This window comes from Anas platyrhynchos, chromosome 9 (genome assembly GCF_047663525.1).
Source record: "Anas platyrhynchos isolate ZD024472 breed Pekin duck chromosome 9, IASCAAS_PekinDuck_T2T, whole genome shotgun sequence".
Taxonomy (NCBI): Eukaryota; Metazoa; Chordata; class Aves; order Anseriformes; family Anatidae; genus Anas; species Anas platyrhynchos.
The window spans coordinates 2192074-2205875 of NC_092595.1; the positions used below are offsets into that span (position 1 = coordinate 2192074).

Below are 13802 nucleotides of genomic sequence, written 5' to 3' on the forward strand. Positions count from 1 at the left end.
TGGGATAAATTGCTTTACTCATTAGTGGTTAAAAAAAAAAAAAAAAAAAAAAAACATAATGACATCTGTATTTTTATTATTAGTGGCTGAACATTGCACGTGTGGAACAGCATGTGTTTAATCACTACATAGCAAAAAAATAAAACCCTCTTGTTATTTTGAAACAAAACCTGAGGCTTAAATTGAAAACCCAGAGATGGACACTGGGACAAACACGCTTCTGTTCTCTCTTCCAAGCTCATCACTGCTCCACTTACTGACAAGGGGTCTCCCATCACAAAACCATAAAGAAATAAGCAGTTTTTGCTGCTAAAGAAGTGAAAACTGGCAGTTACGATGTGTGGAACTGCAGCCAGCAGGAGACTGTCCTTGAAGACACCCAGCTGCCTGATGGTGGAAGGTGAGAAGTGTCCACCAAGGCACCGCGTGTCCCCAGCAGCAATTCCTGTTTGCCTGGCAGAGGAAGAGCCAAGGGCAACTCTGCATCCACACGGCGAGGCGTACAACACACCTGGCCTGGTTTTCCCTAACCATCAGAAGAGCCCCCGAGGCTTGGGGCACTGCCACAGCCTCTCCCTTGGCCAGTGGAAACCCCTCGGGACTCTCCGTGGAGAAACCCCTCCTGGAGAGGGATGGAGAGAGAATGCTACTGCTGTGTGACGGCTCACGAGGGCTGGCAGATGTGAGGGACGTGCAACCCTTCCTCCAACACCGCTGCCTCAGACCCCACTCCTCACCCCAAAACAGGAACATGCCCTGACCTGACAGCGTTTGGCAAAGCAGCACTAAGGGTGAAGGAGATGGCCCATGGTAGGCAACCAGCAGGTAACCTCTAAAAGAGTGGTATTTCATCAAACAGTTAAAATAAAAACATGAAACGCATGCAGTGTGAATGTTTCCTTTTTAATCCTGATTTTTAAAAGTATGCTTTTTCTTTCATAAACATACACAGGGGAAGATGATCCATAGAATTGCGTGTCTTTAAAAATAAGACAATCAAGTAGCTGCTCTCTTCTGCAAATGACATTATTTTCAGATCTCTTACTACTGTACTACTTACAGTACTGCAGGTATTGCCACAGAGTAACACTCTGCTTGGAAAATTTGAGTTTTCCAAGTTGAGTTTTCTAAAACTCAAAACATGAGGTGTTTTTTTTATTCTTTTTTTTTTTCTATTTCAGCTTAAGCACCTCATTCTGTTCAAGTTAAAATCGCTCATGTAAAAAAAAAAGTATAAAAAGTTCATAATACAAAAAAAACATTCAACATAAAAAATATAAAAATTGAGACAGACTATACAAGACACAAGACTGAACAAGAAAATCCCACAGAAAATTCAAAGCTGCCTGCGGTTAGTAGTGGTGCTACTCTGAAGTTGGTCTTCAGTTTTTCTTTTTTAGAAAACAGAACCACAGCCCAACAAAGGCTGAGCACGCACGAATATATACAGTGGCTACATATATACAGCAATTATGCAAACAACCTGATCTGCAAATTTAAGAGTATTCTTCCCTGATCGTAGGCATCTGTACGAAATGTGACTTACCTCATGATTTTGACAGTTCCATTATTTTTTAGGGGGATGAAAGCTGCTGCGCAACTTTTCTCCCTGTCTTTCCCTGATGTAAATAAAATGTTTCAAGATAATAATCATATACCCAATAAAGGTAAACCAATTTCTCCTAGTGTTCATTGTCTTTTACGACTGGCTCAAACAAGACAAAATTCTGTAGCAAACCTGGGGCACGTGAAGCCTGGCACTTCCATCCTGATTCGACGGCGGCGATGACCGGCATCCAAGCGCATGAGTAATTACTCCTGAAAAACCCACATGAGTAATTACTCCTGAAAACACTTCTTGCACTTACATCAGTGCAAAATTTCATTCACATTTCTTTCATAGACTCTGTCTAAACTTTCCGCTGACTGATTATGATTTGCATCTTCCTTACTGAATCACAATGAAATGCCAGGGAAACAGCTTGAAAAGTTTAACCATTTGGATGGGGAAAGTTCCCGAGCTTTTTGTCAGCTTCTTCTTGAACTCATCACTGAGCCATAAAGCCTGGGGAAATGAACACACACAAGCACGTTAGCATTTTAATAACTTCTAGAGATCAGATAGTATATACGTTCAAGAATATGTGTATAAAAAGGTACAACAGTGCAAGGCATGGCAATATACATGTTTGCAAGGGCCAGATGAGTGAGGAAACAGCAACAGTTGTCTTCCTGTTGGAGCCAGGTTTTATGGATAGTAAAGTAAGAACAAAGTTTTGCCTGTTCCAAAACCATTATTTTTTGGACTTCTTTGGGCTTCCTGATACAAACCAACAACTTGCTTGGGTATATAATGCCAATTGGTCTGGTCACGGTCAAGTATTCTGAACAGTCAATACAAAAAGGTTACTCGTTTTATAGCAGTTTCTGAAGGGAAATATACAAATGCCACAAAAAAGTAGATCATTATTAATGTTAGAAGGGAGACAATTTTGACCCACACAATAAAATGCGTACTAGGTATTTAGGAAACTCTGATATGGACTCTTAAAATACATCTGAGACACGGTGATATAATTACACAGATATGAGAAGTGGATACCTTCTAGTAGTTGTACGATATCATATGATACTTTTTCGCTGAGTCTGCTGTACAAATTTTGTGCGGTTCCGTTGCTTTGCTCCCTTTCTCTCCACTTGCTTAACAGCAGAAATTTTTGTATATTGACTTCCTGTTCCTTCGCCTGAATCTGCTGAATGTCTTTCATTTCCATCTGGAGGCATTCAATGGCGACTTCTTTCCACTCTGCACCAAACAGCTTTGCGATTGCCATCAGCTGTTGATCGGTTAGTAGGTTCATTGTTTTAATTCCATCTGTAAACACACAGAACAAAAACCAGATCTATTATTGCTCTTCTGATTAGCCTTCTAACTAAATGACACTGTTGGCTCCGTGCAGGGCCAGGGGACATATAATGAAGGGGACCTTATTAGTCACGCAGACAAAACTGGATTATAGAATCACCTAGAACCACTTTGGTTGGGAAAAAAATCCAGCCCTCTAGGATCATCAAGTCAAGCACTGTAGAAAATCACCTGAATAATTAAGAAGCCTGGCTCATAAAGATGCTAAGTTCTGATTTTGTGCTGTATGCCCTAAAGGCTTTTTATTTCCCCTCCACTTATAAGCAGCTATTCCTCTCATAGAACTGTACGAACACAAACATCCTTCGGTATGTCACATTATGTTACCAAGCACCCAGAGATTTTGTGATGTGTAACATCAAGGCTCAGCATTAACATGTTAAGTGTTTGCCATCACCTGACTAATTCAGATGACTGCTTTTCCTCAAAACCAAACAGTGCTCCAGGAGGTTGAGGTTTGTTTTTCTTTTAATTACAGTAGCTAAGAGGTCTCAGCCTACATGGTTATATGGACTAAGCCATTTTCCTTTTATCACCATTTAAAAATGAAGTTTTGAATGATGAAAGCTCTCCCTCTGGTGGCTACATGCACCCATAAATAAATACCTACATGATTATTTTTGCTGACAAGTGAAGCCTGATGCCAGCTATTTTATTTGATTCAGAAAATGACCGTGTTTTCTTTTTTCGAAATAACTATTAGTAAATTAGTAGTTTCTCTCTGGGAGCTCCCAGACACCAAACATTTCCGAACATCAAGGCATTATATGCCAACAGGAAACGGGAGCTGATTTTTTTCAGCCTTTTATGGCTAAGGACATATTCTGAGTACAAAATCTGAGACATGTAGTGGAAACCCCTTTTAAAAGCATCCCTTATTTCCCAGTCTAAGAAGACAACACCGTTTTAGCTGACCCCTATAAGTCAAGTTTCCTAGCTGTTTCTCCACATTTACCTGTTGAATGAATGGCAGTGTACAGGGGTATATAAGTGAGGCACACAAATCCCGTAGCTACAAAAGCAGCAATTTCTCCTCCTATATTTCACGGTCAAGTTTGTGGAAGTGTACCACAAACTCAGCTTCACTTCAAATCATAAGATTAAAAACACAAAAAACACAACCCAAACTTGGTATTTTAAATGATACAGAAATGCTTACCTGTAGTACTGTTAGACCTTTGCTTTTTGCCACAGTGTGTCTCTTCGTCAGAAAAGCTGTTGGTTGATTTCCGTCTTTTGATGCCTAAGGAGCAAGGAAGAATCGATGTTATTTCATTCATTTCACACACACATCACCTGAGCAATAACAGCAACTGAGGCACACAGAAAACAAGCAACTTGGAAGTATCTTCAAATGGACTTACTGCCTGCATTTCTTTTTAGCTCATTTTTGTTCTGATCATAATGTATCCAGTCACCTGGAAAACAGTTTTCAAAGAAAACAATAGGTCAGGTGGGAATTCCTATTGCTGTGCCCTAAGTCCAACCATTGTCACACATCAAAACAAACTATTAAGTGGATTTGTGTTGCTGAGCTAAGATTTAAAAGAATGAGATTATTTCTCCCATTTTCCCACGCCACTTATATAACTTATATTGCTCCTGGTACATACAGCAGAGCACCCTCCTGTCCCACCCCACAACACTGACACCTTTGCCTGCAAGCTGAAGGCACCTGCTCCAGCACAGGCTTCAAAGACACTACTTTGTCCGTCGTCTTGACGTCTGTGCTGCGCAGGGGCTTGTGCAGGTTACTCCAAAATTCGGTATGCAACCTCTTGGATCTCTTCTCTTCTTATCACTTCCAGTTCCAAACCTTGCAATTTTAACAGCAGTAATTGAAGTTATTTAAAGAACTTAATCTACAGGCTGAATTGCATCCCAAACCATGCTTCCTTTCAGCGGGAACAAACTGCTACTCAGAACACAAAATACCTACTTTCTCTTAGCTTTGCTTTCCATACAACTGCTTCAGACTCCAGTTCAATCAAAGACAAGGTGAAGTCTTCCTGTTTCTCCAAATAGACTTCAATGTAACTTTTTAGTTTCAAAAGAGATCCATCAACAAATTCGATTTCCTGTAAAATGTTATGTTTAAAATAAACATTTATCCAAACATTAAATTAAACAGAAGACATTTGGCTGGTGGCACATATCTGATCCAAACTCCCAGAGTTTTGCCATCAACTTCAGCAATGTAAGGATTTCATCCCAAAGCTTTAGGTCTTTAAGAGGCAAATGCTTTCTGTAGCAATTGCAAATGGAAAATGGAAACTGCCCTTAAAGCCAGAGCAAGCCCCACACTCAGCAGGAGTGGGAAGGAAAAGTTATTTTCTATCATGTTTCAAATCAAGCTGTGATGCACAACATGACAATTACATGAGGAACTTACCTCCGGAGTTACTTCAGCTTCTGGTTCGCAGAGTAATCTGTATCTCTTTCCTTTCTGTAGTAATTTTTGGCACACAGGGGGCTTGTCGATTTTAATGAACTTCTTTTTTGAATGTTTCACTGCTTTTGCTATATCCTGAAATTTTAAAAAGACAGCGTGTTACACCCCTCAGTGAAAGGAGGCACATTTACAATCCACGCTACTTGGGGCTCTGTTTTTTTTTTACCACCACAGCTCTAACAGAACGGCCACGGCCTGTGCCACACAGCAAACTCTACTAGATGCTGTGTACCAAACACAACACTTGTGGGGGCAGATGGCTCCATTCCTCAAAATGAATGAATAAAAATAAAAAATGAATTGTGCTACATCAGCAAAATTCAAAGGGCTTTGCAAGCCAAACAAAAGCAAGCATTGTTAGCTGCTACCCCCCTCTCCTGCTGGCCTACGGGGGGATTGGTGAGAGGGGACAAGTGGTGCAGATCTGAGATCTGAGCCCTGCTCATTTGGTGGCAAACACGTTTGACGTGTTGTTGTCATTTTTTGTACTTTTCATGGCAGCATGTGAACGAGCAGGTGGGCCAATATAACTGCTTACATATCAAACCCTAACATGCCAGGGCCTTTCTGCACGTGGAAATGCCACCACAGCTTCACATGCACAGACTGCAGGGAGAGAAGGCCACCTCTTGGCCGAAGCACCGAGGTGGCAAACCCCACCTTGATAAAGGATTCGTTGTTCGTGGCCACGTAGACCCGAAACAGCAAGGAGGGGTCATCGTCGACGGCCTTGTACAAGACAACAGCGCCATGGTAGAGCAGGGGCTCCTCGCTGCGGATGAGTGGCCCGACGGGCGACAGTGAGCTGACCAGCCACCGCACGTGCGAGGCCGAGTAGTCCATGGAGGGCTCGATGGCTGCGCCCGCGTCCTTGATGTGCAGCACCTTGAAGGCTGGATGGGAGTCACCATCTGTGGGGACACATGGTGTCGGTGTTGGCACCTGCGGCCCGGCCTGCCCCCATTGCCCGCACCAGAGGCCGGTACTCACCACCGAGGCAGAGGGAGTGGGGGAAGGCGATGGAGGTGAGGGCGGAGGCAGCCTTGCAATGCACGTCGAAGAGGGGGCCGCCCACCACCCATGGCGGCTTCACCAGCCCGGCGTACTTGCTCCAGGACAGCAGGGAGTAGCTGATGGTGACCGCCTCGGTCACCTCAAAAATCAGGCCCGTGACGCTGCACTGGTACGTGCCGTCCGCATCCAGCTTCAGCCTGTCGGGACAGACCCAGAGTTAGCCTGGTGCCTGCTGCAGAGCAGGTGCTAATTATTATTATTAAATAAACAATGAATTCTTTGTATTGTAATAATTCACAATTATTAATTAACATTAACCATTGCAACAAAACAAAACACACGAGAAGCCACCCTGAGGGCTGTCTTGGACAAGGATCTACCGTCAGCACCAGCAGCTGGTGCAAGGTGTTTGTTTTCAGGGACTTGGGGGCATCTTTCATTATAGCTACAAATGTATTTGTGTAGGAAATTTTTTCCCTGCTTAATCTGAAAAAGTATCTTGATGGGAACAACATAAATGTATACCCATTATATTAAAAACAAACATACAAATATTGTCCTCCAGCAAGTCTCCTAGGGGTCACCTGCTCCCTCTGGGCCTATATAAATAGATAAAATAAAAATACATATTTTAAAAGCTCGAGAGAAAACCTGCAAATTGTAATTCTATCTCATGAAAAATAGACATTTTTCTTTTTCTAAACATACATTTTCATTTCTGCAGTGCTCACAGTGGGGCTGACAGTTCACTCCTAGGGAGAAAACAGGCAAATCAGCTCATTAAAATCAAAGCAATTAAATGCTCAGGAAAAAAAAAAGGGAGGGAGGGGGAAAGAACTCCAGAGCTCTCTTACCACCAGATTCATTGCGGTCTGGCTGTGATTCTTTCTTTTCTTGTTCTTCATCTACATAAAGAAGTTTTAAAGGCACATATTAATACACGTAGTGAAAGAGCTCCCTGGGAAGGGCCACCTGTGGCTTTTACATAACAAAAGGACAGTGGGGACAGATCTCTCTGTTCCTGCTTCTGCCCACCCCAGCTTCCTGGGATTTCTAGTATTTGCACCCCTGTCAGTAGGGGCTGTAGTGATGCCTGGCCTAGCAAACACATCCATCAGCCTCCAGGCAGGTCTCTGCACACATATTCAGTAAGGACAACCCACCAATTTCATCTGCTTACTTTAAGGAAAAACACAAAGGAAAATATTCTTAGGCCTACTGTGCCTGCACACAGCTTGGGAATGAGGCTGGGCACCAGGATAGAAGATTTGTCAAAAGCTCAAAGCCTGCCCAAAGGCCTGGAAATGTTCGTGGCAAGGGGGAAACTTCTCCCCAGGACCACTCATCCTGCCAAGTACAAACGCCAACCACCTGCAGGGAAGCCAGGCACCACGTTCCCCAGCGAGAAGGGAGCCAGGCTAGAGCAGCACGCTTGGCCCTAAACAGGTTTTGAAACGCCTGAATCCGCCTCACCAAACTCCAACACAAAAGCAAGCAAGCGGAGCTGACACATGAGGCAAAATTTTGTGGCCCGGAGGCTCAAATTGTGCAAACGTGACTGGCAGAGCTCACGCCACAAGGTGTGACGAAATGCAACCGCCGTGCTGCCAGCCCAGCACCGCCGGCCTGCGGGCAGGCCCTCCCCGTCATCCCCTCGTGTCAACACCTCCCAGGTAGGCAGATGTGGGAGAGGAAGAAAATCTATTATTATCCGACGCCGTGCTGAGCTGCCTGGAAGCCATCACAGAAACACCCAGGCCATGACAGCGAGCTGGACCCCGTCCTGGAGCGCTATTTTGGGCACGGAGCGGCCGCTGGCATCGCTCCGAGCCCCGGGCAGGAGAGGAAGCCTGGCTGAGCTCCGGCAGCGCCGCTCGTTAGTTAGCAGTGCTGCCATGTTCACACACACCACGCATGCACTCAGCCCTCCAGCAAGTGTCTGTGCCAAAAGAAAGGCCCTGGCTGGCAGTGGCTGTGCCAGCGCTCGGTTGCTGTCTGCCTGCCCTCGTGCATCCCAGGAAAAAGCCACGTCGGCTTCCTAACGCCTCCAAAGGCAGACACAGGAAAGGAACAAAGCAGCACACTCACCCGACCGTCTTGTATCAGACTCCTCAGTATCTGATGGAAAAAAAAAAACAAAAAACAAAAAGCTTTCTAATTCTACAGTAAAGACTCAGTCTTGCATGAAAACAGAATAAACTGTTCGTGGTGTAACCCGTGCAAGTGGAAACCCACACGCTTTTCATCAACAGCAAACACTTCCTTTAATTCTTTTCCTGTCCATCCTGTTTTGCCACTTGTGCTGCCAATTTTTATGCAGATTTATAGCCTCTCGGTCTTTGGACGGCTACTGCAGCGTACAAACATCTGCAGGCATTGTGTGAGCGAGGCCAGTGCCCCACGAGCTGCCGCTCCTCTGTTATTGCAGGGCTCAGAAGTGAGTGACTAGGAAATAATGTGCTCGCAGAAATATCATTCTGCTTTTCAGCATTCAGTCATTGAATTACCAGCGCTGTACAATAACTTTGAGACTATTCCCACAAAAAAAAGCAGCACAGTTTAACTGAAGTTACATTTTCCAAAGAGGGAAATTAAATAAACTGGAACACAACACTCACCTGAGTCATCTTCTGAGCTGCTGCTGGAGCTGCTTTCGGAACTGCTCTCACCTGAACAAAATCACACCCCGTTAGTGATGGGAAGGAGTAAATAAAGCTATGCCACAGGCAGGTAAGGGACACATTGAGAAGTTTAAAAGCATTTGTTTGGTGGGCAAGTTGGGTAACGCCACAGAGTAAGAAAATACTGAGCTATGCTTAGGCATAGACTCAAGTCAGAGGAGTTGTGGAGAGGAGACTTCAGGGGTCACAGAGGCTCTCCTGAAGGGTACATGTGGTGTTTGTTGCTTAATTTTGATCTATGATGTCCTAAACAAACTGGGACTGTTTTGGGCCCTCCCTTTGCCCCGGCACATCCCACTTCCCCAGCTGAATCACGGTTTCCCACGGCACGCACGAGAGGTGGGTGAAGCATCGGCGGGGACGGGCGCGTGCCACCAGGGAGTGCCTCGGGCTGGGGCTGTGCCACACACGGCTCTCAGAAACCCCTCGTACAAACGTGAGTTGAAGAGAAACCAATATTGGAAGAGAAACAACCCGGTTTCCAGCTCCACAAAGCTGGACTGGCTCCTGGTCCCAGCTCTGCTCACCTGCTGGGAGCTCCTCAGCACAGCCCTCAGCACAGCCGGCGGCACAGTCCGCTCCTTCCTCGCAGGAGGCCTCCAAGTCTGGAAGAGGATTTTTGGGTTTTACGTGCATGTTTTGCATGAAAAAAGGAACTGCTGAACACCCATAATCAAAGTCTCTGGGGTCATCAGCGTCACACGCTTCACACATCCTCAGCACAGGAAAGCGACGGGGCCACCGCATCCTGTGCTGATAAAACGCCGAGCAGGTTTTCTTGCTTTGAGTTAAACCCATGTCTGCATCAGCCTGCAGGGACTGCACCCAGAGGTGCACCGGGGCACGGAGGGAGCAGCACATGGTGTGCTGCAGGGCAGAGGGGCTGCAAGGACGGCCACGGACCCCCCCTCCCACCGCAGCAGGCAGAGCAAAGCGCCAGCCCACAGCTGCCGACTCCCAGCAGACACGAAAAAATGTGCCCAACACCAGGCTGTCATCGCCAGCCAAAGAGGAACCGCAGAGACGCGGCGAGGACCGGTGTCCCATGTCCTCCACCCCACACCAGATGTCCCAGCCAGACCGCCGCGACACGCACGCCTCTGTGCTCCGAGCGGGGGTGTTAGAGATTTCACAGAACCCTTTAGCAGAATAAAAGCTCTCTCCGCATGATCATGCACTGATTTTTATTTTGCACGAGGTCTCTGGCAGGTCCAGCCCTGCCCATGGTGCTCACCGAGTGCTCCGGCTTGGATGCACGGAGATTCGGCAGCCATCTACTGAATTTTCAGTGCAAGACTAGCTCTTCTCCTGGCATTTTTGCACTATGCAGATAAGAGGAAAAGAATAAATAACAAAATAACATCAATTTTATAAACAAGCATAAAATCTAAAAAGTCTAACCCATGAAACTAAAACATTACACATTTATTTTTCTATAGCCAGTAGTTATCAAATTGTGATTTTCTTTCAGAAGGATGGGAATTTCTAACGAGAAACCCACTGAAGCCACGTACTTCACAAAGTTACTGTACCTTGCTCGTCTGCAGAGAGGGATTCGATTCCGCTGGAAGACAAAACGGGAAATGCATGAGAAGACCTGACAATCTTCTGCCACCCTTCCACATAAGCCAGGGAATTTGAGGAAACCGAGCAGGTTTTAAGGCAAATTAAGCAGTAATGATGGGAGGATGATGTTAAAAAAAATAATTTTCTCAATGCAACCCCAGACCCCGGCTCTTGCCCTTACTGCAGGGATGCTGGGGATGTCTGGCTCTGCCCCAGGGGTTCCCACGAGGGCAAGCCCTTGGTTCCCAGCCCCTTTTGCAAAGCCAGGCTCTCCAGGACATAAACATTTAATTTGACTAGCAGGCAGGAAGGTTATCGGCGCTCCTAGTGCAGGGAAGCATCAGGGTGAGTACAGCACAGCAAAGGCTGCTGAGACAACAAAGGGAAATAAGAGAAGACAGCAGGAGCCTGTCCACAGCCCCCGATGTTTCCGAGACCTTTGTTCAGTCTTCAGGCTGGGTGGAGCAGCAGGACGCTGACATTATTTATCTTCTTCAGCAACACATGGATCTCAGACAGGCTTGATGACCCCTAAGTGGCAAATTACTCCAATCTGATCACCTGTTGGTGACCCACAGCAAATCCAGACCCAACTTTGTCATCCTTTCTCTCTTGAAGAGGGGAGATTTGCTGTTTTTATCTTTCACGGATCTTCATCAGATCTGGAAACCTTTCCGGGGAGCTCCACAAAGCTCTCAAGCGCCGTCCCCGCTGAAGCACCACCACAAAAGCATCCGATTAGGAAGGGAACCGCTCCGGGTGCAGTTACCACAAAGCAGCAGGTGACACCCAGCTCTGCTTCGCTTTGGAATCAGAAGCCAACCCCATCCAGCATCCCTGCTTCCCCAGCAGCCCGCCCAAAGCGCGGCATTGTGCAGGCAACAGCAGCAGCAGGAAAACAACCCTTAAATCCGGGTCTGAGCAGCAAGAAAGCAACGAGGAGAGGTCTGGGCAGCGGGACAGGGACACTCCCACGCAGCCCGAAGCGGGAAGATTTCTCCATCAAGGCCAGGGAAAATGGAGTTAGACACGGAGAGGAATCTGGGTGAGAGTCTCAGTGCGGGCAGGAGTGGGAATCGTACCCGAACTGCCTTGAAAAAAATACACTGAAGCGCTGGGAAGAAGCCTGGATGGAGCTCGGCGCGCGCCCAAGCCAGGGGCTGTGTGTAAACGCGGTTTGCCTACAGATGGCTTCCAGCCCCGCGCTTTGCTCCTCCTCAGCTAAAAAAACATGCAGCGAGGAAGAGAACCAGGCCTACTCGGGCTGAGAAATTATTGCCCACAACCAGCTAATTCCTCGCGGGAAGCAATGCGTGCCCAGCCTTATCTCCTGCCGCGCCGGAGCTGCGCGCCTCTGTTGTTCGGCCCCTGCTGAACCAAAACCAAAACAGTTGAACCACGCTGCTGCCCGCAGCCTTGCAGGCGGGAGATAAACACGCTCGCTTCCAGACCGCCTCAGCTGCCACCCATTTTGGGATGGGTGCAATTGGGTGCAGGGACACGGAGCGCGGTGGGCTCGCCGAGCGCTTTTGTTCGCTTTAGGGGCTGATGGCGAGCGGGGCTGGGGATGGCGGGCGGCTGCACGGCCGGGCCCTGGCCTCGAGTGGGGGGCACGAGGAGCCCCCGCTGCAGGTGCCAGGCCAGGATCCTGCAGCCCATGGCCCCACAGATGTCCTGGGGGTGTAGGATGGGTGCCCAGGGGCTGGGCCGTGCATGGGATGGGGTCCCTTTGCTGGGATCCAGGCAATGGGGGGGGGGGCGTTTGGGGACAAGGGGGGGATAATGGGATGGGGGGGGACAATGGAGAAGGGGCGATGGGGAGGTGGAGGCAATGGAGGGGGCAGCGGGGAGGTGGGGACAATGGGGAGGGGATGGTGGTAGGGGGCTGTAGGGGGGGGTGAAGGAGGATGCTGGGGGGCTGGGGGATGCAGATGGGGACCAGGCTGGGAGGAGGGGGGGGATGCTGGGGGAATGGGGGAGGGTTAGGAAGGGTCTCGGGGTGCGGGGGGCTCGGGGGAGGGTGGAGGGTGATGCCGGGGGGCTCGGGGGGGCCCCGTCCCCGCTCACCTGTCGGGCTCCTGCCGGCGGCGGGACATCGCGGCGGGGAGCGCGGGCGGGAAGCGACCGGGGGGGGGGGGGAAGAGGGAGGGGAGAGGGGGAGAGAGGGAGGAGGGAGAGAGAAGGGACCGCCCCCGCCCCCCCCTGCTCCTCCCCGCAGTGTAGGGGGGGAGTTTGGGGGGGTTTGGGGGGGTTTTGGGCTCCCCCCCCCCGCCCCGGAACCGGGCTGCCCTGCAGGGGGACGTGTCTATGCAGGAGGTGCTGGCACAGCTGCTAATGCACCAAAAAATAAAAGGAATAAAGAATAAAGCCGGCCCAAACTTGCAGCAGCACACCAGGGACGTATTAATTAAAGCAGAGGGCGATGGTGGAAGCTGTGGTGGCAGGGTGCTCCTGGAGCCCAGCAAACACCCTCAGCCTCCTGCTCTGGGGGAGTTTTTTCCCCCCCCCCAGAAAAAAGCCTCCTGGGGTCCAGTTTGTGTCCAGGGCCTCTGCCCCTGGTGCTGGGCACCCCTGAGCTCTGCTCTGTACTCGGGGGAGCTCCCCAGGTGCCACCTCCTCTCCAGGCCGAGCAGCCCCGGTTCCCACAGCCTTCTTCCCATGTAGCCCATATAGCTCCAGGCCCTGCTTGGTGGCCCTGTGCTGGGCTCCAGCGGCTCCACGTCCCCCTGGCACCTGGGAGCCCAGGACAGGCAGCAGTGCTGCAGGTGCAGCCTTGCTGGTGCTGAGCAGAAGGGCAGGGGCTCCCCTCGGCCTGCCGGCCATAGCAGGCCTCATGGCACCAGGCACCTCCAGCCTGTGTGCCCGAGGGACACATGGGTGTCCAGCAGGCCCCTGGGGCCGTGGCTGAGCCCTTTGGGAAGGGGACATTTCAGGAGCAGTGTTTCAGTGTCCATTTTGAGCCATCCCGTTTGCCAGAAGCCCCTCTGGCCCTGATCACACAACCGTCCTCCTTCCCTTGCGTTGCCCCAAGCATGACAGCCGCTGGCCCTCTCCTCTCCTGACAGCAGCAGGGCACAAAGTCCTCCATGGGGCACAAAGTCCTCCACGGGGCTCTGAGCTGCTGTGTGTGAGTGGGTGGCACCGTCTGGTGTCACTGTCCCCT

The 13802-nt window shown here is 49.0% G+C and overlaps 1 protein-coding gene across 4 annotated transcripts; it reads right to left on the bottom strand.

Annotated features, from left to right (window-relative positions):
- Positions 1 to 884: 884 nt before the first annotated feature.
- LOC110354120 (uncharacterized) lies at positions 885 to 12803 on the bottom strand. 4 transcript variants are annotated; one of them, XM_038183635.2, is made up of 17 exons: positions 12707 to 12771; positions 10606 to 10637; positions 10308 to 10395; positions 9601 to 9678; positions 9011 to 9061; positions 8481 to 8510; positions 7247 to 7297; positions 7101 to 7144; positions 6942 to 6991; positions 6369 to 6589; positions 6039 to 6289; positions 5319 to 5453; positions 4866 to 5004; positions 4291 to 4344; positions 4086 to 4169; positions 2603 to 2875; positions 885 to 2065 (listed from the first exon to the last, which is right to left on the bottom strand). In XM_038183635.2, the coding sequence occupies exons 3-17, from the start codon at positions 10345 to 10347 to the stop codon at positions 2049 to 2051; spliced, it is 1518 nt and encodes a 505-aa protein (XP_038039563.2). In that variant the 5' UTR covers positions 10348 to 10395; positions 10606 to 10637; positions 12707 to 12771; the 3' UTR covers positions 885 to 2048. The 4 variants fall into 4 exon arrangements, with proteins under 4 accessions (XP_038039563.2, XP_038039567.2, XP_038039565.2 ...); XM_038183639.2 differs by lacking the exon at positions 12707 to 12771 and adding an exon at positions 11722 to 12341; XM_038183637.2 differs by lacking the exon at positions 12707 to 12771 and adding an exon at positions 11077 to 11688.
- Positions 12804 to 13802: the final 999 nt, after the last annotated feature.

What these genes read in the sequence shown, in the direction of transcription:
- LOC110354120 (XM_038183634.2), bottom strand. Translation starts at nt 12,735, where the DNA reads ATGTCCCGCCGCCGGCAGGAGCCCGACAG. An exon ending in AGACCGCAATGAATCTGGTG is followed by an intron (nt 7,145 to 7,246) that starts GTAAGAGAGCTC and finishes TTTTCTCCCTAG; the next exon opens with GAGTGAACTGTCAGCCCCAC. An exon ending in CCACTCCCTCTGCCTCGGTG is followed by an intron (nt 6,290 to 6,368) that starts GTGAGTACCGGC and finishes GTGTCCCCACAG; the next exon opens with ATGGTGACTCCCATCCAGCC.